Source organism: Rhagoletis pomonella, unplaced genomic scaffold (genome assembly GCF_013731165.1).
Source record: "Rhagoletis pomonella isolate Grant_MI unplaced genomic scaffold, Rhpom_1.0 Rhpom_scaffold_00006, whole genome shotgun sequence".
NCBI lineage: Eukaryota > Metazoa > Arthropoda > Insecta > Diptera > Tephritidae > Rhagoletis > Rhagoletis pomonella.
In genome coordinates, this window is record NW_023458560.1 from 74,263,846 (window position 1) to 74,281,076 (window position 17,231).

A 17,231-nucleotide genomic window follows, 5' to 3' on the forward strand; every position below is an offset into this window, starting at 1 on the left:
GTGAACAAAGTTATAATACCCTTGTGCACAAGTGCGCTCGGGTATAAAAATAGGAAGAGAAATAAGGAGGGGGTAACTCTGGAATTGCAGTTGAACTCATGCGAATTTATCCGCTGAATACAATGGCGAATGCTGTTGCATTACTTCCAATTATATCTAGCCAAGAGCTGCACAAATAGGCAGCGGTACGCCGAGTGTAGACAGGGGGTGGTGGTGAGGGTGGGGGTGACACTTGGCCGGCATTGTGATTGTTATTGCTGGAAACACTCATATATAAAGTTTGAACAGATTGCAGATGGCATACTCGTACATACATAGAAGTTTTTTTTTCATTGCTCTTATGATTGCTTATACTCGTAAAAGTATAAAAGTTCGAGATTGCACTAAATTGTGCAGCGATGTGTATTTTATTATGTGATCTTATGTACATTTGTTTATGCCTTTTATATAAACATATGTGAAGTATTTTTGTATGTACTTTACTTTACTATGCAGCGGCTCCAAATTAGTTTGCTAGAAATTTAAACTTGAAAATATTCGGTGATGACATGCCGATTTTATATATACTCGAATTTATTTCATGCTGACCACTAGCAATTGCGTACTATGTTTCTTTTTACCTAGCACAGTTTGAATAAAAGATTTATTGTGTTTGTGGATTCCACCTGAGTGACACTACTCCACAGATGTGATGGCGTGCCATCGTCATGTTATGCCATACAATTTTTAATACAATCAAATATTTTTGATAAACTAAATTTGTTGCTGCTTCTACAAATTTGTAAATACATAAATTAGTTTGTACGTCCGTACAAGTCTAGTCGACTACACAGTTTTTTTCTGTCTCTTGAAACCACAAAATCCAGAAATCCTGCCACACAACTCCACTGCCTCTAATGCATTTTACGAATGCCACAAATACCAAATACGTACATCGTCCACACATAAACACACCAGCCATGCTTTATGAAAGAGGTAAGCAATGCAAGCAAAAGCAAATTTTGCATCCTGCTGCTCCGGCCATAGTCGACTTGTTCATTCTAACGAGCAGCCAACGAAATCGCATGAATAAACAATAAATTAGTTTTTGAAAACAAGCTTATTTTTTTTTTTTTGTACTAAAAACTCAATTTATATTTTATGAATGAACATAAGTTAAAATACACTACACAAAAGTACCTACTCATGTATGTATACGTATGTGTGTAGGATATTTATTTAGCTATAAACAAACACATACATATATGCACATATTAAGTTTTTGTATGCGGCAAATCGATTGACCATCAAAGCACGTCGGGGCGAACATGGCAAACTTGTTTATTTTTCGATTACAAATTTCGCTATTGCACTGTGGGTGTGCGTGTGCTATTTGTTGGCAGTCGGAGCGAGAAAAAACATGAATTTAGCTAATATTTAACTTCCACACCATTGACTTAAGTCTTAAGTAAACTTTTAAGTACGTCAACTTGCAAGGCAAGCGGCGCATAAGCAATGAAGAAGTATATTACTTAGGACATTTTAAGACACACACATGCACTCCCATTATTAACATTTACATTTACCTGTATTTTATCGTTACGGTTTCTTGTCGTTTACGAAAACAAATTTCATACACAAAATCACTTTTAATTGATTGCTTTCATTTACTTGGGAAAATGTAAGCAAAAAGCTTATTGTCTACGTTTTGGACTTTGGTATTTGGTCTTTGCTATTTTAGGTTTTTAATAAATTTATAGAAAAGTGTTTGCAGTTTATGAGCTGGAAAAAGACTAATGGTTTTAGGTAAATAGTTGACATAGAGAAAATTTTACATTTGAATAAACGAATGTTGGCCTTCGATGACATATTGAATTGTTTGGAAGAGGGAAAATAGTTTTACGTAGCTTTTGTAGTAAAAATTTAAGGCGGATTTTAAAATGTATGCTTATGAATAGTTGTCGATAAAATCAAAATTACTTGTTTTAAATGGAAATTGTTACACGTTAAGCGCAGATGTATGTAGGTGTAAAAAACACGCCTATTATATGTATTATTAAAAAGACAATGCGAACAATTACCCGCTTGAAATTTTCATTTGATTATACTAAAATTTAATTATCTATAAAACTGCGTACCTAAAATTTTCCCTAAACTAAAAAATTTTAATTTTGGTAAAAAAATTAATTTTGGTGAATTTTTTTTTATTACTTTTAAATATTTTCTTGTGAATTTTTTCTTGCTTTTAAGGGAACTCTTCAATAACCCTCCTTCGATTTTCACCGAAGCAAAATTTGTGAGGGTACCGATTGCTCAAAAAGAGCATCTTTTTCAAAGGTACCAATTGTGATCTCCTCAACAAATGGCAGATCGTATGTGCTTAGGCGAGACACCGGGCGCCTAAATGCATCCTATATGCTGCTCTATATGCAAAAATTTCATTCGTCATTCCTGGGGAAATTGTACATCTGAAAAGATGGTTTTTTTGCTGCATGTGTACCATTTTCAATAAGCGCCTTTTCTGAATCACTTTTTACATATTCGCTTATTTTCTTTCTGATTGCGAATGCTAACATGATATATCTGGTAAGCTTACTTTCTGCCTTCTCTAATTCTTAGTCTGTAACTAAAGTTGCTTTTAAACGTCAGCCTTTAATATTTCTCTGAAAGGCAATCTTTATTAAACTCTTTCATGCAACAATAAATTGCAAATTTTTTTCATTGATTGTAATACCCATGTCAAAAGTCACCAATGTATGCATATTTTCAAAGGAAAAATTCCACCACTTTTGCTAGCTTTTTTCATAGCACTCACATTCTGCGCCTTTAACTAACTGCTACTTTTACTATTCCAGCGCAAAAATCAGCTTCTTTTATCAGTACTCGGCACTTTCTCCACTGCACTGCAGAAAAAAAGGCTTTGACTTAGACTTTTCCAAAGCCCTAACAACTTGTAGCGTAAATTCAGTGCATTAAATAGACAAATGCTTCACATTTGAAGGAAAACTCTGAATATAAATGAAAAAAAAAAAATAAAAAAATAAAAATAAAAAACTGTTTGCCATCTTTAGCTGCAAACATACGTTTTCACGCCATTGCAGTGGAACAAAAGTGTACAAGATTGTCGCAGCTGAGAGCAAACGTAGCGGCAAAGGGGAATAATGAAAACAAATAAATATAATCAAGTGTAGCAAAAGAAAACAATAAAAAAAAGAGCAAGCAGGTTATAAATACCAAAAGAGCGCGGCGCAGACAGAAGACCAACGACTTGACATCCTTTGCTTTCTCGCAACCGATGTTAGCCGACTGGCTTGCATTCCCCCCAAGTGTCCCCTATATATGTATGTATGTATGTATGTATCTAGTAGCGCAAGCAGAGCTTAGGGAGTAAGCGCATTTTCGAGTGCGAGCTGCTCATTTAACTGCGTTTATTATAATGCGCCCTCAATGGCTTGGATATTCAGTGGCTCACAGCCACCACCCCCACCGAACAAAGTGCAATGCAATCCTTTCCAGTGCTTGCTCGCTCTGCTCTACGCTGTGAATTGAATGCTTGTCACAGCTTTGCAGATCCCTACTCCCAGAGGAGTACTGCGCTCTAATGTTGCCTTTGTTCATTGGCAGCGGTAGCAGTGGCAGCAACAAAGTTGAGGAAAGGAAAAACTGACGTTGCTGCTTTCCTTTCAAGGACACTTTTTAGCGATAGAGCGCATTGCTCGTTATTATTATTTTTTTTTCTTGCGGCTATATATATTTTGCTTTTATTCCTGCAGTCAAGTACTTGAGGTCTACATTTAAATTGCTACGCTTAGTTTTCCTTTTTAACCGCCCTTACCACATTTTTAACGCCAGTGTAAGAGGAGTTAGAAGAATCACTACCATTCAACAAATTTACTGACAATACTTCGGCTGGAACTCGTTACCTAGACGCTGATGCTGATACATACCTAACTTAAATGTGTGTTGTTTTATTAGTTCTCAGACGCAATTTTTTTAATTTTTTGTTGTTTGTTATTGCTTCTTTTCTTTCCAGCTAAAACAGCTAAGAATCTAATATTGTCGCTGTAGCTGTAAAATGTAACGTATACGCCGTGTCATACAAACGGAGACAGCGAATGACAGCTGGAGAGTTTATTTAAAATTGAATAAAAGGCCACTTTTATGTTAAAAACCAATTTCTGAAAAAAACAGTATTCTAATAGTTTTTCAACTACGTTAAAAATTTTGAGTGGAAAAAATAAATTGATAAAATTAAAATATGTACATTAGGGTGGTCCTTAAAAAATCAAATTAAATAACTATAAATTTCGGTCTCGATTGGAGACGCGACACTAAAAAATTATTTTTTTTTCATTCAACAACCAAAACCGATACTATCGTAGTCGAAGATATCACAGATAAAGTTTGGTCCTGATTGGAGTCGGTCAGGATGTCTTCATAGGATAATCTGTACTTTGACCCCTGCTGTGCGATACCGCTTCCAATCGTGAGCAGAATTTATATGTGATATCTTTAACTATAGTAGCATAGACGTAGGGGTTGAGGCTTAAGAAACCTGAAACATATTAATTTGAAAACATATTTTTTTGCTCTTTATCTCACGTTCATTTAAAAAAGAATGTCGATTGAGAAAAACTAAAATTTTTCAGTTCAAAAAGATCTACAAAAAAAGCTTTCTCAGGGTAAAACGGCTGGAAGTATTTCAATGAAATTTGACACACTAGATTAGGATGTAGGATATTTTCTGAAGAAGCTACCAACTTTTTTATAGTTAAAATCAATTAATTTAGTAAGATTATTAAATTGTTAGAAAAAAAACGAAAGTGGTTTAAAACCGATTTATTTCAAATTAATATCTAATAGGGTTGCCACATGTTCAAAAATTTGAAATCAATTTATTTATAAGTTAAATCAAATATCTTATTATACATACATATGTAGGTTTCAAACGAGCGAGGTTTAAACATCTCTATTTTGAAGCGGATAGCAACTTGTTTCGGTATTCACGAATAATTCATTTTGGCAAGTAGGACGAAATATTTCAATATGGGTGTGAAACAAGAGAGGTGAGAAATTTATGTGCCGTTTAATGACTAAAAATATTTTCAATTTCATATCAAATATTCAAAGTGCATTTAAATCCCAATGGCGGCTATTTAAATATGGAAAATGCAACCCTAATTTCGAATACGAATTCATAATTAATTTAAATGCCATTTAATTTTTTATCACAAATCGGCCTTAAGTAAGTTTGATTTGGAAAATATATTTTTGATAATGGCTGCCAGCTGTTAAGACCAATTTGATTAACAAGCTAAATGAAATATTTTAATACCGATGCCGAATGAAAGAGTTATATGAAACCTTTTTCTCAAAGACTTTGGAAGTGGGTTGCCACCTCTTTAGTAATTTCAAATCAATTTAATTGACAAGCTAAATGAAATATTTTAATAAGAGTTTCAAGCGAGGAATTATTTAATAAGCTTTGTTTCAAAAATATCTTCAATGATGGTTGCCAGCTTTATAAATAAAGTGTACAAGGGTGCCAAACGAGAGAGGTGTATTTTTTTCTAAACGACTTTCAAAGAGGGTTGCCACCTATTTAGAAACTCCAAATCAATTTAATTAGTGGAAGCTCTTGCTCATTTTCTCCATACAAAAAATAAATGTCGAATTACTTTGTATGGAAGAACTTGCGTGAAAAAAAATTACCAAAAATCAATGCGATTTTCTAGCGACTTCAAACTTGCACTTTATTATACTAAATTTCAATGGGCTATAAAACTGCATACTTAGAATTTTTCTAAAAAATCTGAATAAAAAGTTGCAAATTAGTGTGCAAATTTAATGAATTTTCCTGAGTTTTGCACAAAGTTTAGAGATTTTATTATTACGTTTTCTGGCGTAGAATGAACAATATTTTTATTAAAAATTATCGAAAATAAATTAGAATAAAAAATTTCGCATATATTGCGAAAAATTCACTGCCAATGCTTCTGTTCGGCAATGTATATTCCGGCATATATTTTCTGTTTATGGCTAAGGAGGATTTTCATAAAAGACAACTGACGAGTCGTAAATTTTATATAGCAAATAATAATAAGCTTCTGAACAAAAAAAAAAATATAATAAAAATAAAAAAACCATCTAGTAAGTAATTTTAGACAGAAACGCTACCAGTTTGGTGACCTTTGCCCACCGGGTTAAAATGCTCAGACATCTTTTAGAGTACCACCAACGAACATTTATCCCACTTAACGTTCATGCAAGACCGCCGCTTTCCTGCGTCGCCGTACTCATATTGTACATAAACCTAAGAAGATTCCTATTTCTCAAATGCAAGGTGGTACTCACCGACGACGGTGTACCACTTATGAATTGCCTGCTATTTTCCACTCCTTATGATCCAGCAATTTTATTGCGATTATTATGATTATTAAAATACTTTTTCTAGCATTTTGCATTTTATGTTGATTGCATGCGAAGTACTCTTGCCGGCCTTAAATACAAATTGTCCTGCGCCACACGCAAAGAGGATTCACAAACTGAAAAAAGTGAACGAAAGCAAAGCACTAAAGCTCAACAAAACAATTTTGCGCTTGAAACACAAGTGGGCGACGACAACGCTAACGTAGGAGTCAACAACAAAGGGTTCGTGAAATGGGCGAGGCGCTTAGTAAATGACATTGAGGGAACCGTCGCGCGCGCGTACGGTCGGGCGGGTGGTCGGGCGTTCGGAAACTCAATAGGCAAAATGGCTGTCTATGGCCGTTGTTTATTTTCGCAATGTCACTGCAAGCAGCAGCAGCTGCTGCTGTTGCCGCTTATGCTGCCACTTTTCAGGGCCATCAATGCTCGTACAATTGCGGGATGCTTACAGGCTGTCAACGCTGCGCTGCCGCGGCTCATTTAGCTCTTGTCTACATACAAAAATGTCGAGTTGTTTAGTGAGTACGAGTACGAGTACTCGAGTGTAGTTGCTGGCATATTGCAAATTTATGTATATAAATTTTTCCTTTTTTCCTCCCTTATCTCCTCCTACCCGAGATGTTGCTTCATTATGATGCCGTCGCAGTTATTTTGCCGGTCTTGTTCGCTGTCGCTATTCAACATTCGCCATTCGCCATTCGCCATTCGCAATCACCATTGCCATAATGAAATGTTAAACGGGATATTAGCCTTTAGGCCTGACAGGCAGCGTACGAGTGCCGGCTCAAAGACCAGCAGCCATAGCCACAGCCATCCAGTCGGCTCAGCCTGTCTGCCATTCAAGCGAGGGATTTATGCTGTCAATTTGCGCTATGTTGTGTTGTGTGTTTTGTTGTTTTGTGTAGGCCTTTGCTGGCAGCTTGCATTTTTTGCTGTTGCTGTAAAATTTTTATTTGTTTTTTTGCATAGCCGTTTTGCTGCATTCAGGCCTTTCATTACATTTCATTGGCTTTCATTGGACATATTTATTTTGTTTATATGCGCATTTTACGCGGCAGTTTATTCACCATAAAGAAATTGGCTGAAATAAAAAAATAAAAACATTTCTCCGTTGAATTGTGAAAAACATTTCGTTGGAGTTTTTTTGAATTTTAAAATAACTTTTGTTGCGCGTTTTGTTTTTTTTTTCTTTTCCAACGGCTTGCAACATTTATTTCGTCGTGTTTTTGCGGCCGATTCGATTTTTATTTTTTCTCATTTTTGAATTCATATTTGTTGAGTTAAAAGTCACCCTAGTGAGAGCGAAAATGCTTCAACGCTATACCTCTTCTGCTGGCTAATAATTTTTGATTTTCCATTCAACAAAGAATACGTATGTACATATAGCTTACATTCAGTAGGCACTAAGTTAATTGAGGCCACAAGGAGGTTAATTTAAGTTGCACAACAAACTGTGCTTAGCGACTACGCCAGTGACAGCGGCACTGCGCGTCAAATGTCGAAGTTAAAAAATAATTTGCATTCATTTACCACTCTAAAGCGCGACACTTGAGCAAACTCCAACGATGGCAGATTCCAAGCTTGAAGCACCTGCTTCTGAGGTTTGAAGGATGGACTCAGATGAGATTGTCAGCATTTTTACTTTAGGGTGATGTTCGCAGTGCTTCACTCAATTTATAAAAAAAAACCTGCCTAAGTAGATATAAATATATTGAAAATACATATATAAAGCTGTGGGGAAGGCTTGAAGTTCAGAATCAAAAAAGTACGGTACTGTTACAAAAATCCGTATACAAATTCTCGCCCTAATATTATAATCACCCACTCGCCACTTTTAGCAAACCTCGCCTTTGAACACGAAGAACGCCAGTTTTGCAATAGCTTTAAACTTGCACTATATTATACTAAAATTGAATGGGCTACAAAAACTACATACTCAAAAAAAATCTAAAAAGAATTTCAAAAATTTGTAAATTTTTAATGTACTAATTTTACTCCACTTCGGTGTTAAAAAAATCCTAACTAAAATTAATTTAGAGTGCACCCCATAATACTATGCTTAAATATTGTGCAATACTTAGAGCTAATGTTGTGATTTTTTCACTTTTTTTGAGATGGCATATATTCAAAAATTAATTTTTTTTATCAATAAATTTGTATGTGAAAAGTTTTTCAAGAAAAAAAATTAAAAATATTTATTCTCATAGAGAATATTGATGTTTGTATGTGTGATTTTTTTTTAATTTTTCCGTCGCCCCGTTCTCGAGATATTTGGAAAACTATTAAATTGATTAAGATTAAGATTAGGATTAAGATTGCGATTAAGATTAAGACTAGGATTAAGACTAAGAAAAAAATTAAAATTAAGATTAAGATTCAGAATAATAAAAAGATGAAAATTAAAATTAAGACTAATATAAAGACAAAGATTAGGATTAAGATTAGGAGGAAGATGAAGGTTAAGACTAAGATTAAAAATAGGATTAAGATCAAGAAGATTAAGATTAAAACTAAGATTAAGATAAAGATTAAAAAGAAGATTAAGATAAGGAGTAAGGCTAGGAATAAGATTAAGATCAAATTAAGATTAAGATTAAGATTAGGAGTAAGATTAAGATTAAGACTAAGATTACGATCGAGATCAAGATCAGGTCTAAGGTTAAGATTAGGATAAGGATTAAGGTTAATAATAAGGTTGAGAATGAGGTACAAATTAAGATTAAGATTAGTATAAAGATTAAGATAAACACGGAGATTAAGATTAAGATTATGATTATGATAAACTTTAACATTAAGATTAAGTTTCAGAATAAGATCAGGAATATGATTAAAATCAAAACTAAGATTAAGATTAAAATCAAGAAGGATTAAGATTTAGTTCAAGATTAAGATTAAAATCACGAATAAGATTAAGATTAAGATTAAGCTTAAGAGTAATATTAAGATTGAGAAAATATTTGATGAAATAATTTAAGTAATTTTTTGGATAGATAATAAAGAAATAAAATCATTAGGACCAAACTAAAACTAGCTTCACAATTTATTCAAAAAGTTCTGAATATTTTATACTTATGTATGTACAATATAACTGCCGAAATACATCTGTGTTCTTATGGAATAAGTAGTCGAAAGGATGGCTTTAGTATAATGCAGTATTCGCAGCATACGATTGCGAATGACTCACTGGCGCTGAGTCGTTGAAAAACTTGTTTTTAAATAAACGTGCAAGAAATCGTTCCAATACTAGCAGTTCAATATTAGTATTAAGTCTCATCAAAAAATTCCTTGTCGTTTAAAGACTAAAGCGTCGTTTAAAGTACAAAACCGCGTAACTGACATTTGCTGGCAAAAATTGAATTTGCTCACACAAGCTCTTGGCTCAATCCTTATCCATTCGTTCTGAAATGTACTAGCCAGAAATGCGATTACTTAATAAAAAAGAGCGGTTTTGAATTTCGTTGATATGCGGTTTTGTACTTTAAACGACGAAAGGGTATGCCACATTATACTAAAGCCAGCCTTTCGACATAAGCTCATATTCCATGCGAACACAGTCATATACGTATGTATATATCTACTAAAGATTAACAACCTTTTACAGCAAAACAGTTGAGTGCCACTCAATTCAGGGAATATCAACCAACTTCAAGCCAAGTCTATACTATTTAGCTTCGCTAGTCGCATTAATTAAGCGCAAGTGCGCAACTTACGCATCCATACACACACACACACACACACACACACACACACACACACCAACACAAACACTTCACATTCACCTTGCGACAAGCGACATGCGCGCCTAATGACAGTTGTGAATTATGGTTGCCAACAGCACGAGCACCAACAACACCAAGAACATCAGTGGCTATGCAGAAATATGTATGTATGTATGTATGTATGTATATTTATCCACTTGCTTTGTGTCTCCTTACCATTTAGTGCTAAATTGAGATTAAGCCAAGACTTGAGTTTAATTAGAAGCCTTATATATATATACATATGTACGTAAATATATGTATGTGTGTATGCCGAAGTAGAGAGCGTTTGTCGATGCCGGCTGCTCAAGTTCAGTCAGTCGTTTGTTAGCGTTGCGTATACGCTACGTTGACCTCTAAAGACAGACAAATCATTAAGAAAGTGTTGAGCGTAATGCGAATTAGAGTGAGTGAATGGTGAATTATGTATAACTGAGTGCATAAGTCGGCTGGAGTATGAAAAGCAAATGAGTGGTGGTGGTGGTAGCACTGTGCGCATACTTGTAGCTGACGTGTGAAAGAACTTCCAAGTACAGCAACGAAAGCGTAGTAAGTGGAATAAATTGTGTATTAAGAAGAATAAACGCTAACGTAAGTGGACGAGTGGGTGTGGTGAAGATGAGTTGAGGTGATATTTTGGGCGAGTGAATGTATGAGTGGGTGATAGAGCAGTATGTCATGTATTTACTGGCGTGTGTGAGTGAATCAGCTCAGCAACTGCTTTCTTGACCTCCTTCTTCTACTTGTCAGTTGATGAATTTTGTTTTTCAACGCGAAGCACTTTGCTGTGCAGATATTTAATTAAAATAACAAATGAATGCGCAAAATACTATATTTTTGCTTGCTCATGTAGTTTTATTGAATTTCTAAGCTTAACAAGCGATGGAAAGGGGAACGTTTGGCAGCAAAAGTAGCCATATTTAAACTAAATACATAGCTGTAGTTGAAGATCTTAAAGAATAAATATTTTGGAGAAGAGGAAACTTAAAAATTAAATATTTTCAAGATAAGGAACACAAAACTAAACAGTCTAGATGCGATTTCGTTGAATTATTTTACTTAAGTAGACAGAAAGAATAGAAATGCTTAAGCGACCTTAAGAAAAACTTTGCCTAAAATACGAATGCAACAAAGAGAACTGTTTTCCATCGGCCACTGCCCAAATTATTGAAAAGTAAATCTTATTAGGGCGTATTTACCATTCAAGTAAAAAAATATATATCAACAACAAACTTAACATTTCCAAGTAGAAACGAAATAATTTAGAAAAAAAATATATGCACATTAGGGTGATTCGCGAAAAAAAACGTTACTGATTTTCCATTAGAATTATATAATATATTATATTTTAGGAATTTCGCCAAAGATTTAAATGTAATGTATAATGATTTACGTGAGCTGGAACAAAATTACCTCCTCGTTACTACATTCCGTTGACAAAATGTTTAATAATTTTTAAGCTGATTTTAAAAGTTTAAGCTTTTCAGTCATCGAAAGTGATTTTTAGGAAAAAAAAAAATTTGAGAAACTGACTTTATTAATAAAAACTTTGGTTTTTTTAGGTTTTTTCAAATCGGTACAGCTCACGTAAATACTGATTTTTTTCCGAAACATTTTGGCGGCTGTCGTACAATATAAAAAGCAATTCCGATGGAAAAATACTGCCGATATTTTTATTTTTATTTTTTTTTGGTATGGATAGGGGTGCACCCTAATGTATATATTATGAAATAATGTCAATTAAAAAATTGAATAGGTACTTAAATTATGTAAATAACTTAAATCTATTCTGTTCTACTCACTTATAGCCCGAATTCAGCGGGACATCATGTATGGCCACATTTTCGAACTGCGCCGGATTGGCGGTCCAACGCGCCCAATAAAATGTGAAATCATTTGCATCGTAATGATCGGTGAAGCGACATTTTAATGTCAAATCGGCATTTTCTCGTGTATCGAGCGATTCATCTGCCTGTGAGTATGTTAATGTGGATAATGTGAGTCCTGAAAAAGAAACGAGAAAGAATGTTATTGTATAAATAATAAGTAAATAACCTCTAGATATGGCATAAGTAGTACTAACACAACCATTGCTGCGTAGTTTTATTTTATTTAAGACATCTCAAAATGCGATAATTTTGATGGATCACACCGACCATTTATATTAACAGTACATTTATTATCATTCAAGCAAAGTCACAAAACTCCGCACATCACTATTGTGATTTCTACTGTGCCTAAAAAAATGCTACAAAAATAGATTTAAAGCTCTATTGAAGTGCACTAAAATGTTTAATTTTATTTTGCGGTGGCATGTTTGCTTTGCCGCCATACTTTGAGGCGCAATGTAAATCACAATCACGGTGATGAACTGAATTTTGTGACTTTGTTAGAATTGGGAGGTTAAAGTGACGTAAACGTACGCCCAAAATTATGCCACAAAAAATGAGTTGCAGAAGTCCGCAAGTTGCCTGCATTTTACTGCTTGTGCTCTAATTTAAATGTTATTTTTTGTTTCCGTTTTTTTTTTTTTTTGGTTTAGCTTTGCCGTTGTTTGATGGTGTATTTTCCTTATGTTCTATTCATACTGATGTGACCTGCTGTTTGATTTTTTGATTTACCTATGTGTGTATTTATGTAATACCTCCCTTCTTACATCTTAAGACTTTCGTCCGAGCAAATAAAAATATCTGGACACTATCAAGAATTCGTTAAGAAACGAGCATTGAGTACTCACTACTGGAGGGAAGGCATTATTGTTATGGTAAAAAGTGGCTCAAATGATCCCGAACCAGTCTTGAAACGGTCCAAAAATGGCTGCTTATTAGTTCCAAAATGTTTCCGAAATAGTCCGAAAATAGTTCTGAATTTTCCCGAATAGTCGTGAACTAGTGCCTAACTGATCCCGAAAGAGTCCTGAAAAGTTCCTGAAATAATCCTGAACTAGGTAGAAATGGTCTAGAACTTGTCCCAAAATTGACCTCAAATAGTGGTAACTAGCGCTAAAATGGTCCTAAAGAGGTCGCGAAACGGTCCTGAAATGATTTCGAACAAGTCTCGAAATGGTCACGAAATAGTCGAGTAGACGAGGTCCTGAATCGGTCCGGAAATGTTGCCGAATTTTTTCCGAAATGGCCCTAAACTATCTAGTCGTGAAATAGACCCGAAATCGAAAAAACGTGTGAAGTTTTTACGAGTTCTCTATTTCTCGATAACGCATAAATCAGCTCACTTCACACCCATAATTAATTTTACATAAAAACAGATGTAACAATGAGTGAATAAGTCAAATAAAAGCTCACCCAACTCAAACCATTTAGCATTTATTTATCTACGCCTCCTGATTGCTAACAAATCTCCGATAAAACTATTTATCTTTTTTTTTTTTTTGAATTTTGCGTGGCAAAGTAGTAGAATGCATAATCACTACGTTATCCTGTGTACCAACAAATAAATCTGACAAATCATTTTATTTACAACAATAATAAAGCGAGATCAAGACGGAAATCTAAGTAAATACCAAAATTGAACCCAAATTGACGCCGTTTGAATTGGAAATTTTTGCACAGCACTAAAAAAAATAAAATATTTCAATATCAACTTGATAGGTATATGTAGTCACTATACTTGAATATTTTGAGGAAAAAGGTTGATGGACGTCACGATTGCATAAAAATTCCAATTATCCAATTCAGCACACAGACAGCTGGACAAGCGTTCAGCATTGAGGAGAGATAAAGGGGCAAATGCCGAGAGAAAAATTTCTTAAATCGCCTGTGCGTAACTAAAAAATTCAATGCACAAGCGCCTGAAAATATGCACGAAAAAATTTGGTCGAAGCGAAAACCGCCCACGAGCCGCCAGCGAGTTGGGATGCAAAATAACTGAAGGCATGAATGCCAACACAATTTAAATAAAAAATAAAAATAAATAAAAAATAAAAAAATAGCATACAAAAAACTACGCAACCGAGGCAGTAAAAATCAAGCGGAAGCACCATCGACCCATGTCACCTGAGGGCTCGGCTGCAGGCAGGGAGGAAGGTTTGATAAAAACGAAAAAGGGTCAAAGTTAAACCGCATCAATTGCGCATCGATCCCAAATACAAATACACACACAAACGCAGCCAGCTAAAAAATTTGCACACTATTACTTTTGTGTGACTGTGTGTGTGTTTCGGTTTTTTATTTGTATATTTCGGGAAAACGCTTGTTTTAGATAGCCGTCACTACTGGCTTTAGGCGGGTGGCAGGTCACGCTTGGTCAACTGCAAGGGATCGCCCCATAGGCAGATACATATGTAACGGCAGTTGGGTATTGGATGTATGGATTTGACGTATTTTGCACGCTGCGTACTACATCATTATGCTATCCTTTTTGAGGAAAAATATGTAAAAGGAAAAGATAGAATATGTGGAAAACAACAAGAGAGCTTGCGGTCAAATGCTAGTTAACAGTGAATTCCGCATTTATTTTCGGTTGTGGGCGCATACACTCTGCTTCAAGGCCATCCAAAGATACTCCACACAAGCGTATCGCTTACTCGTTTTGAGGTTATTCTTTATGCCAGAGTAGCTTCTTGTGCATAGCCAGTGTAAATAGACCTCAATAAATAGTGTGAAATCCTTTCGTTTTAGCCACTTTCTTTCCAACCACGAATATACGCACCCAAACGCATTGCATGAATGTATGTATGTATGTGTGTATGTGTGTATGCATGTAGGCATGCGGAGTTAAAAATTCTCAGTGGATTAATCTCTATGTCCAGACCGCCTTTTAGTCGCATCGTTGCTCATGATTAGGTTGTCGTATCTTATTCATTTTATGACTAATCGCCCATTTATCGGACGAGTGGTTTAGTGTGTAGCTGAAAAAGAAGGGAATAAATTTAAACAACCTTTTTTATGTAAACCCCAAAAAAGCTCAAAGGAGACAATTTATTAAAAAAAATATATTTAGGTTTCAGCCGGCTGTGGAGGACAAAAATAGATATTCCTAGCATTAAGTGGGCATTCACACTAATGGGATGATGCCGTTTGTCTACATTATGGTTTATAAAGAAGTTCGCTTGGGCTATTAGCTTTTATAGTTTCAGCTACTTAATAGTTATGTGATCTTACTCATATTAAATGTTTTCAGATAATGGAAGTCTCTTTCCTTACGCATTAAGAAAGTTCCTTATGCTGGATTTCCTGGATATATGTATGTATATACATACATAACTGGAGTTTTCAGCAATGTCTCAAAATAAGTCATAGGTCACACTCAGTTCAATCATGATGCCAGCACTACGATACTCTTATTCCAGAAATAAGTACAGTAAAAACTAATGCTGGATTTCTATTAGGCATTAAATGGCAAAAATGACAAATGACAAAGTCGGGCATTAAAAAATTATCGTGTCATTATGTGAAAAAATAATCATTGAGTTCATTTCCACATGGCATTTTTTAAATGGCATAAAGTGTTTGTCATTTCAATGCCAAGTGGAAATTCGGCATAAGTCAAGTATTTGAAAAATTTTAGCCTCAGAACATTCATCGCAACAATGGAACATTGCCAAACTATTGCCATAGAGGGACTTTGAAAAAATTCCAAAATAGCAAACTTGTATATTTTGTTTTTAACTAGTGTTCGCAATGTGGTTGAAATTCAACCACAAAAATTAGGTGGTGTTGAGGTGAATTAAGGGTAGCTGAGTTGCGTTGGGTTAAGGTGGAGTGAAATGAGCTAAGGTGCGTTGAACAACATAATATAGCATAGCACAGCATGACATAACATAACATAGCATTTCATAACATAACACAGCATAATGTAACCATAGCATAGCATAACATATTACAACATAATATGATATAGCATCAAATTCTTCAGTCTTATCTTTTTCTTTGTCTCTATATTTACCTTTATTACTTTCTCTATCTCTATCTTTGTCTCTATCGTTTTTTAACTTTGTTTTAATTTTTATTTTTATTTTCATTTATTTCTTAATCTTTTCTTTTATCTTTATCTTCACTCTTGTATTCATATACATATGTGTTCACCCACACCTTTGCTATTATTATAATATTTGCCTTCCTCTTTGTCTTTATCTTAAGGTTTCTATACTTTTATTTCAATCTTTGTCTTTATCCCTTTTCTTCTGCCTCCAACTACATTCGAAAACAATTTAAGCTCCGTTTTCTTAAACAGTCTTTCATACGTAGCGTCAAATTATGACAACAACCTTGCGATACATGCGACCATGGGTCATCGGGGATTCGGCATAAAAATATTTGTTAACTCCAAAAAGGCACGTTGAGAGACGTTGCCACAGTTCATTTCAGTGTTGCCTATTTTCATTTTCGAACCATAAAAAAGCACACGAACAATATTTATTTTTTCGTGAGTTCCCAAAAGAAAAGTGATAAAAGAGCTATGTCACCAAAATCCTGCAGGCATTAGAAAGAAAAAAAAACAATAAATATTCAAATAATTCCATTTCAACGCATACTTGTAGGCAGAAAATAGAGCCGCATGCCACCACTAAACCTACCCACTATTACTTACAACAAAAGAGAGTAATATTAATAATAAATTTAACATAAATTCGAATATTATTATGCGCCTAAAAGTAGACCAAAATGTATGATTAAAAAGCACCAAAAACCAATTCAATAAAGCGCAGTCAGAGCGAGCGCAATAAAATCCAATCGAAATGACATTAAAGCCATTTGCTGGCATAAAAACTAATTTACGATTAGCTAACTGGCAGCGCTAAAGCCAAGTAATTTAAATCCTTTGTTACTTATTTTTGCATGATAAGGCACCTTTTTCTGCCAGCATTTTGGCCATAAAGCCAGCTGGCGTGCCTCGCAGGTCGTACATTGAGAAGAAACGAGAATATGCGAAATGCGCACAGGAAAGCAGCTTGCAAATTTCTCAATGAGGCTGAGGAGGAGGGGGAAGAGAAAAAGGAGAAGCTACGTTTCGAAAGCCATTTTCCGAAGATTATGGCATTGACACTTGGACTTAAAAATGGTAGAAATATTAGAGTGCTTAAAGCGCAAGAATGAGGCGCAAGAG

General features: G+C 34.7%; 1 protein-coding gene across 1 annotated transcript in view; it reads right to left on the reverse strand.

Moving 5' to 3' along the window:
* The window catches only part of LOC118741288 (Down syndrome cell adhesion molecule-like protein Dscam2), a gene marked incomplete in the record, with an annotated part of 349,017 nt that overhangs the window by 174,965 nt on the left and 156,821 nt on the right, over positions 1-17,231 (reverse strand). Inside the window, 1 exon segment of the mRNA XM_036473206.1 lies at positions 11,969-12,170. Within this exon segment, the coding sequence (XP_036329099.1) occupies positions 11,969-12,170 (202 nt within the window).